Source organism: Lissotriton vulgaris, unplaced genomic scaffold (genome assembly GCF_964263255.1).
Source record: "Lissotriton vulgaris unplaced genomic scaffold, aLisVul1.2 SCAFFOLD_1748, whole genome shotgun sequence".
Taxonomy (NCBI): Eukaryota; Metazoa; Chordata; class Amphibia; order Caudata; family Salamandridae; genus Lissotriton; species Lissotriton vulgaris.
The window spans coordinates 148,850-167,531 of NW_028243661.1; the positions used below are offsets into that span (position 1 = coordinate 148,850).

The following is an 18,682-nucleotide window of genomic DNA, read 5'->3' on the forward strand; positions in this document are numbered from 1 at the left end:
AAATGTGTCTCAAAAACATATTTTCGGCGAATTGAATTGTTTTTATACTGGCATATCCCCAGAGGCCTGATCCATAAAGAACAACTGATATACAAGTAGCATTATAAATAGTTAAAATTTCCCTAATTGTTTTTTTCCCCCATTTTTTTAATAACACTTTTTAAAGCCATTATTGTTTTTGAGAACAAGAGTGTTCTCGCTTTTACCGCACTTGCCCATGTGCCAGTCTCATGGAACAGGATACCTAAATAAGGAACGGTAGGGGTAGATTCCAAGGGAGTATTATTTATGTAAATATTTTTCCTTCTTTGCTTACCTCCTGTACCACAGTTCATGGAAAACGTTTTTGTACAATTAATTTTTAGATCCAGGTTTGACATAAATTTATTAAATGGTGTTGTGAGGTTCTGTAACGCCAGGGGCGTCTGAGCCATTAAAACCGCGTCGTCTGCGAACAGGAGTGCAGGGACAGATCTCTTACAAACCATGGGCATATCCCTGCACTCCTGCAGCAGACGCTGCTCGAGACCATTTATATAGATCAAGAACAGAAACGGGGCCAGGACGCACCCTTGGCTTACCCCATGGCCCATCCCAAAGGATCTTGTACATTCTCCACCCTTCCCATAACGGACAGATGCTGTGGCCCCTGAGTATAGTTCCCTTTAGAAGCAAATAATTGTTTTTTCCACCCCTCACCTTTCTAATAATGCCCAAAGTTTACTATGGGACACGCAGCCAAATGCCGATGTAAGATCGACAAACATAAAATATAAGCGTTCCCCCTTAACCCTGGTATATTTTTGATGCACAATAAATAAATGTAATCCTTGTTCAACTGTACCTATTCCCTTCTGAAAACCGTATTGCAGGTCACTTATTATCCCGTTTTCTTCTGCCCAGTTTTGAAGTTTCGCTAAAATAATTCTGCCAAGGATCTTCATGGACGAGTCCAAAAGGGAAATGGGTCGGTAGGATGCACAATTTCGCCTATCTCCGTTCTTAAATATTGGCACAATTACCGAGGTGAACCAGGAGGCATTTAGTCCCCTCTCCAGAGCGGCATTAAAAAGCTGTGCCAGCATAGGCCCCCAAATCTCGCTATTTTCTTTAAACAAGTCTGCTGGTATCCCATCTGGGCCTGGGGCTTTTCTGCTCTTGGTTGTTTTCAGACTCGCCATGACTTCTTCCATGGTTACGACCAATTTCGAATCCGGTGCCCTTTTTTCCCTAATTATGGGGAGCAGTAATTGGTGCGTACCATGTGGGTCACTATAGAGTTTGGAAAAATGGTCGACCCAAACATCCTCAGATATCGCTATTTCTATGCGAGCTTTAGTGTTATCATAAAGAAAGGGGGCATTTACCGCCTTCCAGAACGCAGATGGGTCTTTAGATAGCGACGCTTCACAGAGGGCATCCCAGGCCTCCCGTTTTATAATATTTTTCCTGTTTTTCAATGCATCGTTATATTTTTTCCCTAAGCCTCTCACCAATGACAGGTCTCGAGGGTTCCCATGTAGTGTGTTTTTAAGGTCGGGGAGGGCCTTAGTGCATGAAGTATCAAACCGTCTCCTATTACCTTTTACCCCTTTTTTGGACTCAACCCAATAGCTATCCCTGATAGCAGACGCTATAAAGTTAAACTGTTCAATAATACGCTCACTGACTGTGTGCTCATCCAGACAGATCATAAAACTTTCTAGACATTTAATCACCAGATTCCTTGTAAATTTTTCTTGGGTCACCTTACTCCATTTAAGTGTGTAGCCATTTTGCCTCCCAAGCATCACATCAGGGACTATCTGGCTAGAGGACCCTTCACCATCTAGCTCCTGAAATGGATTTTCAATCTCTAATGTTAGTGGCCGGTGGTCACTCATTGGCAAATCAAGAGTCTTGAATCTTTTAATTTGCCGACCATACCTATTTACGGATATAATGAAGTCAATAACAGACAATGCTCCCCTGCCAATAAATGTCGGGACAAAGGGGGATGAAGTTTGAGCAATTTCATTAGCATATCCCAGATCATAGGTAAACAGTATTTCATTTAAGAGGTCCCCACACACAGAGTGTTCAAAATGGGTAAGACTAATGTCTTGTTCAAGCATAAGACCACAAATGCCTTGTTGACCCCTTTTTCAAAGAGCATAATTAAAATCCCCCCCAAATAATTATTACTTCTTTCTTATTGGTGTCAATTTCATGTTTTAGGTCATCCCTCAGAGTTTTATAGTAATAACAATATCGCTATTCGGGATGTTATTATACAAATTTATAATAATCAAACTAACCGCCTTCTTAACATCTATCCTTACCAGCTGATAGAAGCTGTTTTTTTAGAGTAACTGTACTCTCTCATACTTAAGCTGGTTAGAAAGATGCATGCTCAGGCCACCCTTTGCCCTCCCATATCTTCCCCCCAAAGCCAGTGTAAACAGGGTTTTATATCCATTTATATGAACTGGCTCTGGTAACCAGGTTTCATGTAATGCCAAGATATCATATTTATTTACTACATTTTCCCAGATAGGGTTTTTAATTTTCGATCTAAGTCCTGCCACGTTCCGAAACATAATGTTGCAATGTTCCTTTTTTTCGATGGTACTATTGGGTCTTGTGGAAGAAATAGCCCCATCTGTTGGCTCAGCCCTTAACAGATTACCCATTTTACTCCTTTCGTGCCCTCCAGGATCTCCCTGAGGGTTACTTTAACATCTCTATTATTCATTTTACATTCCCCTTAGTTAATACTAAAACTCTCTGGGGACATGGGGACTACACAGTTAGTAGCTGTCTTTCCTTCACACAGTACAATTTCTTCATTATTCGACTTAATTAAATCACTGTCCTGTGGTGTAGGGTGCATAAAAATAACAGCATTGTCCCTAGGAAGTCAGTTCAAGGCCTGAAAGTAAGTCAAACCGATTATATATTGGTATATTATAACTACCTGGTACAAGACCTGTGCTGCCACCGAAATGGTTGTTTTCTAATCGAGGATTTACAGATCGCAGGTATGGTGCTCTGGGGTAGAAATCACCTAATTCCCAGGTTACTATAGAGCTATCTCCTATTTGGGGTTGCCAGCTTCGGAGGTAAGGGATAACATGTTTGTCCCTAAAATTTAGTATGATCAAGTCACCTGCTATATCTTTTGCCATGTGTCCTAGCCATCCCACCCTTCTGGCACTCAAAATGTTCCCATCAATATTAGGTGGGAGAGGTCTGTTTTTACTTAACCAAAAGGCTACTTTATTTTTTAATTCCTGTTGTCCTTCAGTTTTCCAATTTATGAGCTTTGGAACCCCCGAGTGGATACTCACATAAGGTGCCGCCTCCGGAGGTAAATCAATACGGTTTATTCTTCTGTTTACCCTGCCCGGTTACCACCCGTCCTATCTAGGTTGATACTTTTTTTAATCTGCCCTACCATAGGTGCAACATTCTTGGTTATTGTAGGTTTTTGGATTGATTTTGAATCCTGGTTGTTTAGGGAAGATGTTTCCAGGGCTACCGGTTGATTTGAAGCAATATTCCCTGGCCCAATGCTTTTGGCCACAATGGTTTCAATTGGCTTCTTAGTTTGCTTGTTTCCTGTCATTTTCTTAATGAGTATGGCGTTTGCCTTTGTGATTTCCTCTATACTCCCCACCTTTTCCCCTATTCTCTTCACCCGTTCTACCAATGGAAGTAATAAAGATTTAACCAAATGTTCAATCTGGGCGAGTAGGTCTGATGGTGGGGTAGATATGGGGACTCGTGGTATTGGACAAACCTTTGGTGATGTAAGGGGGCTGTTTGTTGCCGTTGGGGGACTTGAATACAATTTTTGTTGTTTCGCTAATCTCCCCCTATGTTTGGCACCTTTACGCTTCCTTTTAGCTAAAGGAACCTGAGCATGTGTAGGAGATTTCGTATTGTCTTTAATAGGTGAGTTGAGAGCAGTACTCGGAAGACTTAAGTCTGATATAAATTGTACATTGGGCTCAGCCCCTGTCTTTCCCGTGGTTAACTCACAACTTAGATCCCTGGTTGGCCCATAGTCTCGTTCTAGTGGGGTACATGAAATATTGCTAATCTCAGTTCCATCCCCTAATGCAGATGGAGGTTGTGAAGATTCGATTAACACCAGGGAAGATCGTTTATTAGATGTACTTTCTACAGATAGGCGTTGTTCGGCTCTCACTATTTCACGTTCAATAGCAGATGTTGCCTTGTTAAGTAGTGGTCTATTGTCCCCTTGAGCGATCCCCCCTTGGAGATGATAGTTTTATGGACCCCTTTAGTAGTCATAATACGAGTGATGTTTCTATATATGGCCAAGTAACAGAACAGGACACACAGGAAACCCACCTAGCCGGTGCGTAGTCCAGTAAGCAAGAACCACACAATAAGCTATCGTGTCCATATATAATTAACTTACTCAGTTTTTCTCAATGTCCACAGTCAAATGGGGTGGCCCAGCCAGGCCTCTTTTGGCCTCTGAGGGCCACATAGGGCCCACCCTTTGCCCGGGCTTATCCCGGCTAGTCCCGCGCGCGTCCCGCGAGGCGGGAGGCGTTCCTCAGCTTTCAAGCGCTCCGGGCGCTGCAATGACGTCAGGCGTGCGCCGGGGCCGCCGGAGCACCTGGGGATTGTAGTCCCTGCCCTCGCAGTGTTCGTCTGGCCGGTTGCACTGCCGTTCTGTTTTGCAGATGAAACGGGCACTGGGAAGGCAGTCCGGTCCCCCCACAACAGTATTTACCCAAGGAGCCTCGTGGAATTCAGCGAGCTAACCAGGTAAGGTTCCCAATGAGCGCTCGGTGCTCCTCAGTTTTCAAGCGCTCCGGGCGCTGCGATGACGTCAGGCGTGTGCCGTGGCCGCCGGGGAACCTGGGGATTGTAGTCCTTGCCCTCGCGGCGTTCGTCTGGCCGGTTGCACTGCCGTTCCGTTTTGCAGATGAAACGGGCACTGGGAAGGAAGTCCGGTTCCCCACAACAGTATTCACCCAAGGAGCCTCGTGGATTCAGCCAGCTAACCAGGTAAGGTTCTACGCTTGTCACTTCTGGAGCAGAATGACGTCGACACTGAGCTGCATGATATCTCCTACTGCATGCAGCAGGACTGCTTTAAGGGTTGAGGATCCAGTCTGGCGAGTTGGGAATATTCACACGGTAAGGAATCTGCAGGTAAAGCAGTATCCACCAGAAAGAGCATTATCGAAGGCAAGTAACTGGTTTGTTATGTTTTCCTGTTGTCGTATATTATCTCATTCTGGGTGGTGAACTCTGCTCGTGGAGTTATCTGTACTCCTTGGAGCTCGCATAGTTCTTAAAAACTCTGCTCCAAGGAGCGTAGCGAGGTTTTTTTCTACGCTTGCGCTCTTCAACGTCATGTGCCTCAGCAGGGAAAATCCACCTCCTAATGAGATTTTTCCTTGCTTGCGCTCGCCGTAGTCTAGTTGGTGAGCAAAATCAACCTCCTGGCCCGATTTCTCAAAGCAGATCGTCGGATTTCTCAATGCAAGTGGTCGCGGCAGGTCACAACCACTTGCGTTGAGAAAACTTCTTTCGCATTGAAGAAGCAGCTGCACCCTCTTGTGCTGAACATGGTGCCATTCGCGATTATTTTTACAGGGCGGGACAAACACCAGGAGATCAAAATCAAATCAAATTATTCTTGTGATTTTTTTGGCAATTATTTGATTTTTGCAAGCACTAACACTTCTCTGTGTCAAGTAAAGACCTTGAGAGTTTTGTAACTTTCAGATAATCAAATTGTGGATTTTGTTGAAATTAAAACATTCTCAAGGCCTGAAATTTCTTTGGAGGTTGCATGCGGGCAGCCTAAGTTATCCTGCAAGAGTTTCTTTTTTTTTTTTTTTTTTTTAAATTTTTGAAAACCTTTATTCGTGCATATAAAAAGAACAAATACGGGCCAAAACCATCAGGCCGGCCACGATACGGTTAAGCGCTGATACAAACATTGCGGCCCCTTAGCATCAACGGTCAAAAATAGCAACGGTTTATGAATGTTACACTGGAGAGACCCATGACACCAGGGGATAGGAGAAATGAAGGTTAATTTTAAAGTTTTTTATATAATTTTGTCAGGGAAAAAGGCAGTGAAGAATAAGAACCAAGGAGATTCGAGTCCGCACGGTATCTTCACAACACGGGAGAGCGGCAACATTATTGAAAACAACAATGGAAATTAAAATCCCAGGCAGTGAGGCGGTGCAAATCAACAACAGGATATTCACATCAGCAATTACGCACCCCTTCAGTGCCGCCCCCACTCAGCCAACCCCAAACCCTGACCCAGAATTGAAGCAAGTAAAGCGCAGAAAACATAAAAGGAAAGAAAGGCCCATAGAACTAATAAGAAATAGTAAATTACCCCCCCACCCTACACCAATGCGGAGGCTACGGCCTGCCCCCCCCCCCCCAGCATAGTGCCTGTCGCCCTTTAAAACCCGAAATATAGACAAGAAAGGAGAGCAAGAGTAGAATAAAAAGGAAGATAGAAAAACGTTTACACCTATGATAAAGGGGGTGAGAAAAGAATAGAACTATTCTAATCTAAACTCCCAAAAAGAAGAAGGTGGGGAGGAGCCTACGTAACATCAGAGCGCCCGAAACCCTCGGCCATCTACAGCTTCCACACGCTGAAAACCCACTGCACCAAAAGCAGTCGTGATAAAATAAATTGTCACAGTATTACAGATGGAAGAAGACAGTTCGCGACGAGTGCACACAGCATATACATAGCAGTTCCAATCCCAGTCCAGCCCACCCGTGAAACCATAGCGTCATGAATCAGCCTAACCCTGGCCTGATCGCGGGCGTGAGATTAAGCCAGCTCCTACATGAAGGCCCGCATCCCGTGCAAACAAAGACAATATGGTCGCTCAGAAGAAGAAAGTGAAGCAGGAGCATAAAATGGCCGCCGACCATCTGTAGAGGTCCCTTTGTTCACTACACAAAGTCCCAACAGGGCATCTAAAGCACAGGAGTTCCGCAGGAAAGAAGACGAGGGCCACAGTAAATGAGTCCTCGAGGGTGTCAGGTGCTGCCCAGCCGGATACTTCTGCAGACGCAGTGAGGCAGGCAACAATGAAACAGGCATCGATGGACGGGGAAACAAAGTATCAGCAGCAGATCGGGAGAGTAGCTGATCATGGGTGCCGGGAAAGCCAGTTGCAGGCACCAGTGTAGCACGATCACATGTAGTCATTGTATCCCCGCATGAAGACAAAGGCAGACCCACGCCTTGCTGGTAACAGACGAGGCGATCACGACCCGCAGCCGATAGCATGGAGTCAAACTGCTCACTCAGCGCCTGCAAACCAGCACGCATTTGCAAGTGAAAGTCCCGTAGGACGGCCAGAACGGAGCCGCATGACAGGGGAAGCTGCATCCCCGCATTGGCATCAATCCGGGACGGCACTGTAGAGCTGGTGCCTGATGTAGGGAGGGCGAAGCAGGCAGGGGGCAGGACCGGGCTATCACCCCCCAGCCGCGGGCAGGCAGATAAAGTCATGTTTACCGCAGGACGGTATAATGGCCGGGGGGGAGGTCGCAGCAGAAAGCCAGCTCCCCTCAGGTCCACGCCGCCACAAAGAACGCCGAGAGTCGCCACCCGTCCCTCAAGTTCCCCTTGCAGCCGGTTAGACGACAGGAAAAGGGGGCCGGCAGCCTCCCACAGCGCGCTCCACAGATCGGGGCAGGAGACCCGTTCCTCCGGGGCTTACCTCACAGCCCTAGTCTTTCAGGCGCAGGATGCAGCGGTTGTTTGGCCATCACCTCCCAGGCACAGCTGACGGCAGTCCGTGGTGTGGAGTGCGGTCAGGACCGCGCGGCTCGGAGTGGCGCTAGTGGGTCCGGTCACTGCGGAGCCTCCAGGGGCCGGCAAGGGCGACAATGGAGCAAGGGTCCAGGGCGGAGAGCACAATCACACACAACTCCGGCATCCGGGCAGGCTGGGACTTCGGGAAAGTACCGGCGTGGTCAGCGCGTCGTCGCACACGTTTCGCCTCCAGAAACGATAAGGATAGCAATCAGGATGTTGTTACAGAGCCAAGGGCCGACGGAGCCGGGCGCTCAAGCGTCTGCTCCGGTCGCCATCTTGGCTCCTCCCTCCCTGCAAGAGTTTCTTGATGAATTCTATTGCAACTACAATATGTGCTCTCTCATGTAAAGTCAGGTTGTTAGAAGCTTTTCTGCAACTCAAGCTACGCCTTACTTTTCACCTGGTGTGGATGCATTTCTCATGTGTAGTGAGATCTCCTTTCTGAGTATAACGTTTCTGGCTTTCCCCTCCTGTATATGGCTTTAGTCCAGTGTGAATTCTCTCATATGAAGTGACATTGTATTAGAGACTAAACCTTATCTGACATTCAGAACACACATAAGGCATTTTTCCCCCGTGTGAGTTCGCTCATGACAAGTGAGAAGTAATTTGTAACCAAAACTTTGCTTGCATTTCGAGCACTCATAAGGTTTTTCCCCAGAGTGGGATCTCTCATGAAGCATAACACTGTCTTTCAGATTCAAGCTTTTATGGCATAAGGATTTTCTCCAGTGTGGAGTTTCTCATGGTGAGATAGCGTTTTTCTTTGCAGCTTTTCTGTCATTCAGAGCACTCATAAGGTTTTTCATCAGTAGGCGGAGCCAGCCGGCGTCGATGGCGGACGCGTGAGCCTTCGGCTCCTCGCTAAGCTCCAGAATTATCCTGCTTAACTATCCTTGATGTGCTCGAATTGGCTGTAGCTCGCCCAGGAACATCTGCTGGCACCCCGGGCAGCGATCGGGGACTTTTTTGGCCGTCTGCAGGGCGTGCTTTCCTGAACATTCCGGAGCATTGTGCCTGGAGGCGAGGCAGTGGCGGACTAGGCCGAAAGCAGCGCGCTATCCTGGCATAGAGGCCGGGCGACGTCACTGTACGTGCGGCCTCATCACTGGCGGCTGCCGGGCATCGAGCGGGCTGATGCACGATTGGGACAACTTTTGGATCGCAACGTCCTTTACTACCCGCTCTACACAGAACCTGTGAGAAAGGAGCCTGGAGAAGTGGCGGAGCGGTGAAGTACATAACTCCGGAGCTCTGCGCCACGTGGTGGGGCGACAACTGGCCCGGTGTCGCAGCCTGGCCGTCTCACGGCGGTCGCATACGGCTCTGCCAACTGCCCTTATCCTGCTAAGGACCGGATTGCTTGGGGCCGATGGTGAGGACCTGACCACCTTTGGCACTGGGAAGATCTGAACCTTGCGGACGAAAGAGTACTGCCCGCCATTGCTGTCGCCATTTTCGGCGCACCGGCTGCCCGACCACTGGCGGCAGGGTACTGAGAAACGAAGAAGATCCTTCCACGACCTGACCGGTGGCCCTCTTGCCTAGTGCTGTCACACACCGGAGGCTACAATGGGGAAGAACGATGCAACTCAGGGGAAGATCTCCTTTGAACGGCGCCGTCCGAAGGGATCGGAGGTGCCAGCGCCGGACGCGTCGCCGAAGGGAGCGACGGCGGCGATGACCCCGGCGCCCACAGAGATCCGGGACATGTTAGCCGCCATGGAGAAAGGCATTCAAGATAGCATTGCAGCGGTGGGCACCAAGATAGACGCTCTGTCCTACCGCATGGATCGAATGGCGGAACGGGTGGACAAACATGCGGAGCGCCTGGACATGGCGGAGCGCCGACTCACTGAGGCCGAGGAAGCCCAAATGGAGTGGGACAAGGAACGCAAGCAGTTCGATCGACTCCTGACTGTTATCAGAGACAAGACAGAGGATCTGGAGGCGCGTTCTCGCAGATCCAACCTCCGTATTACAGGAGTTGCGGAATCCACGCAAATAGGGAAAATTGAACTATACGTGGAGAAACTGCTGAAAGTACTCTTGGGTGATGAAGTCTTTTCCCCCATGTTCATTGTGGAACGCGCTCACCGCACCTTGGGCCCACAGCCTCAACCTGGCATGCCACCTCGCCCCATAATCGCAAAACTGCTCAACTATCGAGATAGGGACACCGCCCTGAAAGTGGCAAGGGAGAAGGGCAAGCTCCAACATGAGGGCATGAATATTTCCCTCTATCCGGACTTCACAGCCAGGGTGCAGGAGGAAAGGCGACAGTTCGCGCCGTACAAGAAGCAACTCTGAACACTGGGCCTGGACTATGCAATGATGTATCCTGCCAAACTCCGGATTAATACGGGTGGCAAATCATACTATTTCACGGACCCGAAAGAACTACATAAGTCCCTCAAGACCTGGACCCGGGAAAGGAAGGAGAACCGAAATGGCCAGGAGGACGAGACGGGATCGTCTCTGGAGGAGCAGGACTGAACGGCGGTTGGAGTGGGAATTGACTCTTTGCACAACAGATGATTCACAGACTCTAACGGCATGTGTGCCCCGGCCTTACAGGGGCATCTGCCTTATGGCTTGGGGATGGACACCTTGATTACACGATGGAACTGTGCACCACTGGTAAGGCGATGTGTGCAGGGAGGGAGAGCACTTTGGGCAAGCAGCGAAAGCCCGGGGAGGCCAGTTAGAGTGGGACTGGGTAGCACCTCTTGCCAAGCCTCGAGCACTGACTCCCGATTGGAGCTGGGAGGGGTGCGGAACAGACACTCTCTCGGAACAGTTCGTAGTGTACTATATTGGTGCGCTCTGCCCTGGTGCTTTTGGTTGTTTTACTCTCTGAGGGGTTGGTGTCGGGCTGTTAGACACTACACCTGTTGGGGGTACATGGGGGGGGTGAATGGGATCTGTCTGACCAGGTTGGGGGAGGTCGGCTGTGGGTGGGTTGATGTATCGGGGGTGGGAGCGAGACTCGGGGCGATTGGGGAGTGTGTTTGTTTGGGGTTGTTAAAGGGGTTAGACTGCGAAGTGTGTGAATTGCAATGTACTGCTGTCCCTGTTAGAAAGCGCCGACTGGCGACTTTGAGATTGTGTGTCCCACTGTGTCCTGATTTACCCATCCTCACGGACCATGCTCTGAAGCAACTTAGTAATGGTTGATCCTACACCGGAACTGCATGCACGTGCCCCGAATGAACTGAATCTAATGACTTGGAATGTACGGGGCATGAATGACTTCCGTAAAGTGAGGAAGGTCCTTAACTATCTCAGTAGACATCATGTAGACATAGCTCTGCTCCAGGAGACGCACCTGCCACTCTCCAGCAGGATGCTTAACTCAAGGGGTCTGTCCGGGAACACAGTTGCAGCGGGCTTCACCACACATGCCCGTGGGGTGTTAATTTGGGCCAACCCATTGTCACAGCTGCGGCTCATACCGGTGCACTCAGACCCGGAAGGTAGATACGTCCTAGCGAGATGTGTGGGTAAGGGGATGGACCTGCTGATAGTGAATGTTTATGGCCCTAACTATGACCACCCTGAATTTTATGTGACTCTATCTGCTATTGCTAGAACGCATGCACAGCCTTGGATGTTGTGGGGCGGGGACTTTAACTTTGTGTTCGACCCAGCTCTGGACCGCTCTGCGGGCCCTACTCGGAGGCCTGTGGCCTCGGCCACGTACATGGCGGCTGAAATGATCAAGTCTGACTTGGTGGATGTCTGGAGGGTGAAACATCCAAGAACGGGTGGGTTTACACATTACTCTGCATTTCACGATGTGCATACCAGGATAGATTACTGGTTGGCGCCCCCCCTGGTTCTAAACAACATTAGCTCATGTGCAGTTCTCTCACGCACGCTTTCGGACCACTCCCCTATTCTTCTCCGCCTCGCTACGTCCAGGAGGGGGATCCCTGCCTTCACTTGGCGATTCCCGCCTTTTGCGTTGCTAGACGAGGCCTTCAGGGGGGAACTAGCTGAGGAAATAGAACAGTATTTTGCAACAAACTTAGGCACTGTGGACGACTTCTTTACGGTCTGGGAGGCATTTAAGGTCTACATCAGGGGGGTGGCGATGTCGAAACATTCTAGTGTGCTAAGATCCATTCGGCGGGACCTGGCCACTCTGGAAACTAAGATGGCGGAGCTCGAGGCTGGGCGACTACAGCTTGGCGGCGACGTGGAAGGACGGGAGCTCTCCCAACTCCTGTCCGAGTTTCAGGCGCTGGCGGACAGAGAGGTCCTCTATATGGGCAAATATGCCACGGCAAGACATTATGGGGAAGGGGAAAGGCCAGGTGCGCTGCTTGCGCGCATGGTCCGCAGCACGAGACGCCCACTAGTCATTGAGGAGCTGAGGACTCCGGAGGGAGACACGGTGATGGACGAGGAACAGATACTACAGACATTCAGGAGCTATTACGCGGAGTTATACCGGTCCAAAACACAGGGAGTGGAGGGTGAGATGGAGGACTACTTAGACCATATAGCCATGCCATTCCTCAAGAACTCGGACAGAGAATTCTTGATGGCCCCCTTCCACCAAGACGAAATACTAGAGGCGCTGGCAGGTATGCGCTCGGGAAGCGCGCCGGGCTCGGATGGCCTCACGGTTGGTTTCTATAAGGCATTTAAGGACTTGCTACTGCCGCACTTGGTCTCCCTGTTTGATGCCATCTGCGAGAACGGTGAAATGCCGACCACCATGCGGGAGGCGCTGCTCATCACTATACCTAAGCCGGGTAAACCGCCCGATCTTTGCGGTTCGTATAGACCGCTAAGTCTGCTCAACGTAGACGCCAAAATCTATGCTAAAGTCCTAGCCACTCGACTGGCCCTATTGGTGCCTGGGTTGGTCGCTCCGGAACAGTCCGGATTTGTCCCATGCAGGAATTTAACCTACAATATCCGAACTGTGTTGGGCGCGATGCAGCATGTCAAGCAGGAGAACAGTGCGCTGGCTATCTTCCTTGACATGGAAAAGGCGTTCGACTCGGTCGAATGGCCTTTCATGGTCCGTGTGTTGCGCAAACTGGGTTTGGGCGAGCAGTTCCTTCAGCAGGTTGGGGCGCTGTACCATCGACCGTTTGCTAGGCTGCGCCTGGGTGATAGAGTAACGGATCCGATTAACATAGGTAGGGGCACTCGACAGGGCTGCCCACTGTCGCCGTTGCTATACGCTCTGGTGGCGGAACCCCTGGCGTGTGCCATGCGGGAGTACCACAGCCTAGAAGGTATTAGCTTCCCTACTTATAAGATTGGGATATCAACTTACGCAGATGATACGCTGTTATACGTCAGAGAACCGGAAGTTAATTTGCCTGCGGTGCTCCGCGAGGTGGTCCGTTTCGGCACGTTGTCGGGCCTGAAGGTGAACTGGGACAAATCGATTGCGTTCCCACTCACTCCGGTGACACGACAGTTCGAAATGGAGTACCCATTGCAATGGTCCACCGACTCAGTACGCTATCTGGGCATTCACCTCCATACGGACCCGGAGGTCCTAGTCCGGGACAACTACGGAGTAGCTTATAACAACCTAGTGGACGACGTGGATAGGTGGATCAAGCTCCCACTCTCGCTTTCGGGTAGAATAGCACTAATGAAAATGGTGGTGCTTCCCCGTTTTCTGTTCCTCTTCCTGAATTTGCCTGTGGTGTTAACTAGGGCCTTCTTTCGGCAGCTCACCTCGGTGTTGGTGAGACTGGCTTGGGGGGGGGAAGCAGCCCAGAGTCAGTCGGACGACTCTGATGCTCCCTTGCGAGATGGGGGGGCTGGGAGCGCCGGACCTAGAACGCTATTATAGGGTCGCCCAGGCGTCGCATTCACACTCGTGGGTGCACGGCGATCCTCTGACCCCGCACCTCATATTGGAACGGTTGTTTGCTGAGCCGCTTCCTTTGCCTGCAACTGTCTGCCTGCCCACAGACCGCGCAACTGGCCGGATGGACTCGCTGAAGGCGACCAATCATGCCTGGACTTGCTTAGTACGCTCTCGGGGCTGCACACTGCTTTACTCCCCACTGCTGCCTGTGGAGTGGGCCCTTTGGCTTGATCCACTTGGTGAGAAGGGAGTGGTTAAGGCATTGAGTTCTCTTGGTATAGCGAAAATGGAAGACCTGTTTGAGGGCGGCGTACTCAAAACTTGGGACCAGTTAACTGTTGCTGAGGCAGGCCACACCCTGTTACAAAAATTCCAATACCACAGACTCCGCTCAGCCTTTCGTGAAATACTGGGCCCAGACATGGAGGAGCCTGAGGAGATCCCGGAATTGACCTGTATACTGAAGTCCACCTCTTCGGCGAAGCTCATTACACAGCTTAACAAGCTGGGTGTGACGCAGCAACGTCTACAGCCGTCGAAAGCCAGGGAAGCCTGGCAAGCCGACCTCCAATCCCCCATAGATGATGGGATGTGGTGCTACTGCTGCTCAAGCACGCGCAAGATATCCCTGAACGGCAGGCACCGCTTGGTGCATTTCAAATATCTGCAGCGAGTGTACTATACTCCTGAGCGCCTTCATCGCTATGGCCTCCGTACCTCGGCCGAATGCGAACGCTGCCGGACGCCGGTAGCCGATTTTTATCATTTGGCATGGCAATGTCCTGGAGTGCAGGCGTTCTGGGGGGAAGTATTTGCGGAACTAGACCAAATTCTAGGGGAACCACTACCTCGCACTCCTGCCCTGGCGCTAATCGGTTATTCAAAGCCACTAGCCCCGGGACTGCGTCGCCTCGCAGACATGGCGTTGCTCCTGGCAAGGCGGGTGGTAGCGACTTGCTGGATGCAGGGACCCCTCCCCACGAAGGCTAAATGGCTGAGGGACCTGCAGTACTGCTGTACCCAGACAGAATTGTACAGCGACCTACTCCCGCCCAGAAGCAGGCCCAAGAATTTTTTGGGACCTTTACAAGGAGCATGTACAGAAGGGTGAGGAGGACGGCTCTGACACCACAGAGGCGGTGGAATTGCAAGATAGAATAGAGGAGCTCGAGGCTAACAATGTTCACAGTGGTGCGGGGGAGGGAAAGAGTGGGGAAGACCCTGGTTGACTGGGGGTAGCTGTGAGACTCTGAGGATACCTTGATGGACGGTAACTGAGTAAGGGCTGTTCGTTATGGGGGAACGGGGGGGGGGGACACAGGGTAGGCACACTCGGGAGCTTTTAAAGTTGGGACGGGGTAGGCGGACACACAGACACACACTAGTGGGGGGGGGGGGGGGAGTTTGGTGGGCACTGTTTACTTTCTTGTTGTAGCCACGACGTTGGATCGCTGTATATCACATGGATAAGTTGATTGCCAGTTGCCACATCACACCAGTATGTTGCCTGCGTTGTGAACCCTTGAATGACATTGTTGTACAGCTACTACACTACCTCGCCGCCAGGCCTCCGGGATGCTGGCACAACGGCCGTGTACGTCCTACTATGGGCTGTTTATGAGAAGTTGGTACCGCACCTGGGGGTATACCGTGCTCATGTGTTATTACTGGTGATGTCAATGGCTTTGCTGTCAATAAAGATCTTTTGAATAAAAAAAAAAAAAAAAGGTTTTTCATCAGTATGGAGTCGCTTCTGGTTAGCGAGGCTGTGCCTATCAAATAGGAATATCTGGCATTAACAGCATTGGTAATGTTTTTTCCCTGTGTGCGTCTGCTCATGTAGAGTGAGGTTGCGTTTAAAATTGATGCTTTTCTGGCACTTGGAGCACTGAATTATTTTTGATGGTGTGTTTTCTTATGGTGCTTGTAACCATCTCTACCTCTGAATCTTTTCTAACATTTAGAACACTGATAATGTTTTTTCTCCAGTGTGGATTCTCACATGTTCATTGAGATTAGATTTTTGGCTAAAACATTTTTGGCATTCGGAGCATGGGTAAGGTTTTTCCCCAGTGTGGGTTTTAATATGCAGTGTGAGATGGATTTTTTCACTGAAACATTCCTGGCATTCAGAGCACTGATAAGGTTTTTCCCCAGTGTGGGTTCTTGTATGCAGAGTGAGACAGCCTTTTTGACTGAAACATTTCTGGCATTCAGAGCACTGATAAGGTTTTTCCCCAGTGTGGATTCTTATGTGCTGTGTGAGACTACTTTTTCTACTGAAACATCTCTGGCATTCAGAGCACTGATAAGGTTTTTCCCCTGTGTGGAATCTCACATGTGCAGTCAGAAGTGATTTAAGTTTGAAATGTTTTGGGCATTCAGAGCACTGATAAGGTTTTTCCCCAGTGTGGGTCTTTGTATGTTCAGTGAGTCTGCTTTTGAAACTGAAACATTTCTGGCATTCAGAGCACTGATAAGGTTTTTCCCCTGTGTGGAATCTCACATGTGCAGTCCGAAGTGGTTTAAGTTTGAAATGTTTTGGGCATTCAGAGCACTGATAAGGTTTTTCCCCAGTGTGGGTCCTTGTATGTTCAGTGAGTCTGCTTTTGAAACTGAAACATTTCTGGCATTCAGAGCACTGAAAAGGTTTATCCCCAGTGTGAGTTCTTCTATGCTGAGTGAGACTGTTTTTGTATATGAAACATTTCTGGCATTCTGTGCATTGATGAGGTTTTTCGCCAGTGTGGGTTCTCGTATGCAGAGTGAGAGTGCTTTGATCACTGAAACATTTCTGGCATTCAGAGCACTGATAACGTTTTTCCTTAGCCTTAGAGTGGTATCTTGTATGCTGAGTGAGACTGCTTTTGTCTTTGAAACATTTCTGGCATTCCAGGCACTGATAAGGTTTGTCCACAGAGTGGGTTATTGTATGTCGAGATAGACTCCATTTGTTACAAAACCTCTTCTGGCATTCAGAGCACTGATAAGGGTTTTCCCCAGAGTGGATTCTCATATGTTCAGTTAAATAAGATTTCTGGTTGAAACTTTTCGAGCATTCAGCGCACTGGTAAGGTTTGTCCACAGAGTGGGTTATTGTATGTCGAGATAGACTACGTTTGTTACAAAACCTTTTCTGGCATTCAGAGCACTGATAAGGGTTTGCCTCAGAGTGGATTCTCATATGTTCAGTTAAATAAGATTTAAGGTTGAAACTTTTCGGGCATTCAGCGCACTGGTAAGGTTTTTCCCCAGTGTGGGTTCTTGTATGCAGAGTGAGACAGTCTTTTTGACTGAAACATTTCTGGCATTCAGAGCACTGATAAGGTTTTTCCCCAGTGTGGATTCTTATGTGCCGTGTGAGACTACTTTTTCTACTGAAACATTTCTGGCATTCAGAGCACTGATAAGGTTTTTCCCCTGTGTGGAATCTCACATGTGCAGTCAGAAGTGATTTAAGTTTGAAATGTTTTGGGCATTCAGAGCACTGATAAGGTTTTTCCCCAGTGTGGGTCTTTGTATGTTCAGTGAGTCTGCTTTTGAAACTGAAACATTTCTGGCATTCTGAGCACTGATAAGGTTTTTCCCCTGTGTGGAATCTCACATGTGCAGTCAGAAGTGGTTTAAGTTTGAAATGTTTTGGGCATTCAGAGCACTGATAAGGTTTTTCCCCAGTGTGGGTCCTTGTATGTTCAGTGAGTCCGCTTTTGAAACTGAAACATTTCTGGCATTCAGAGCACTGAAAAGGTTTATCCCCAGTGTGGGTTCTTCTATGCTGAGTGAGACTGTTTTTGTATATGAAACATTTCTGGCATTCTGTGCATTGATGAGGTTTTTCCCCAGTGTGGGTTCTTGTATGCAGAGTGAGAGTGCTTTGATCACTGAAACATTTCTGGCATACAGAGCACTGATAACGTTTTTCCTTAGCCTTAGAGTGGTATCTTGTATGCTGAGTGAGACTGCTTTTGTCTTTGAAACATTTCTGGCATTCCAGGCACTGATAAGGTTTGTCCACAGAGTGGGTTATTGTATGTCGAGATAGACTACGTTTGTTACAAAACCTTTTCTGGCATTCAGAGCACTGATAAGGGTGTTCCCCAGAGTGGATTCTCATATGTTCAGTTAAATAAGATTTTTGGTTGAAACTTTTCGAGCATTCAGCGCACTGGTAAGGTTTTTCCACAGAGTGGGTTATTGCATGTCGGTATAGACTCAGTTTGATTCTAAACCTTTTCTGACATTCAGAGCACTGAAAAGGTTTTTCCCCAGTGTGGATTCTCATATGCTCAGTGAGATAAGACTTACGCCTGAAACTTTTGTGGCATACTTTGCACTGAGAGTGGTTTCCCCCTGTGTGGATTCTCATATGCTCAGTGAGATAAGATTTACGCCTGAAACTTTTTTGGCATACTTTGCACTGAGAGTGGTTTCCCCCTGTGTGCATTCTGTCAAATTCTGTGAGATAAGATTTATGGCTGTATCTTTTTGGGCACAGGTAACTTTTTTCCCCAACTTCGGGCTTGTTTAGATAATGTTCAGCACTTATCTCTAAAAATTGTGTGTAATTTTCTTAACACTTGAATTGAGCAAACTATGTCTGGAAGCAGTCCTGTAACACCTGTTGAAATTTTTCTAGCAGATAATAGTCTTTAGCCTCTCCGGCAGCAACTTAAATTGTGACTGAAGTTTTTCTCAAATCTATTTGTATAGGTTCTTAGCAATGCAGTAATAAGGTGTTGGTTTGATATTTAATGATTAAACTGATAAGGTCCGTTTTGTACTGACGTAATGGCAGTAACTGAGGGCGTTTGAACGTGCAGAGTACTATTGTGGATCATTAGTTGCAGAATATCCGTTCCTTCTACCCTTTCTATGTTTGGTGTAAGGTTAAGGTTTGTAGTCTTGAAGACGAGGCTTTATTTATATTAGCTATAGCGCAACGGTGCTCCTTTAATCCATTTTCATCTTTAACAGTTTTACATATCACTCCTGCACAACAG

At 48.6% G+C, this 18,682-nt stretch overlaps 1 protein-coding gene across 1 annotated transcript; it reads right to left on the bottom strand.

Moving 5' to 3' along the window:
* Window positions 1-15,597: 15,597 nt before the first annotated feature.
* LOC147668259 (uncharacterized) lies at window positions 15,598-18,048 on the bottom strand. The gene has a single exon (XM_086948659.1). It carries the CDS (start codon window positions 18,046-18,048, stop codon window positions 15,643-15,645), a length of 2,406 nt encoding a protein of 801 aa, XP_086804785.1. The 3' UTR covers window positions 15,598-15,642.
* Between the last annotated feature and the right edge of the window lie 634 nt (window positions 18,049-18,682).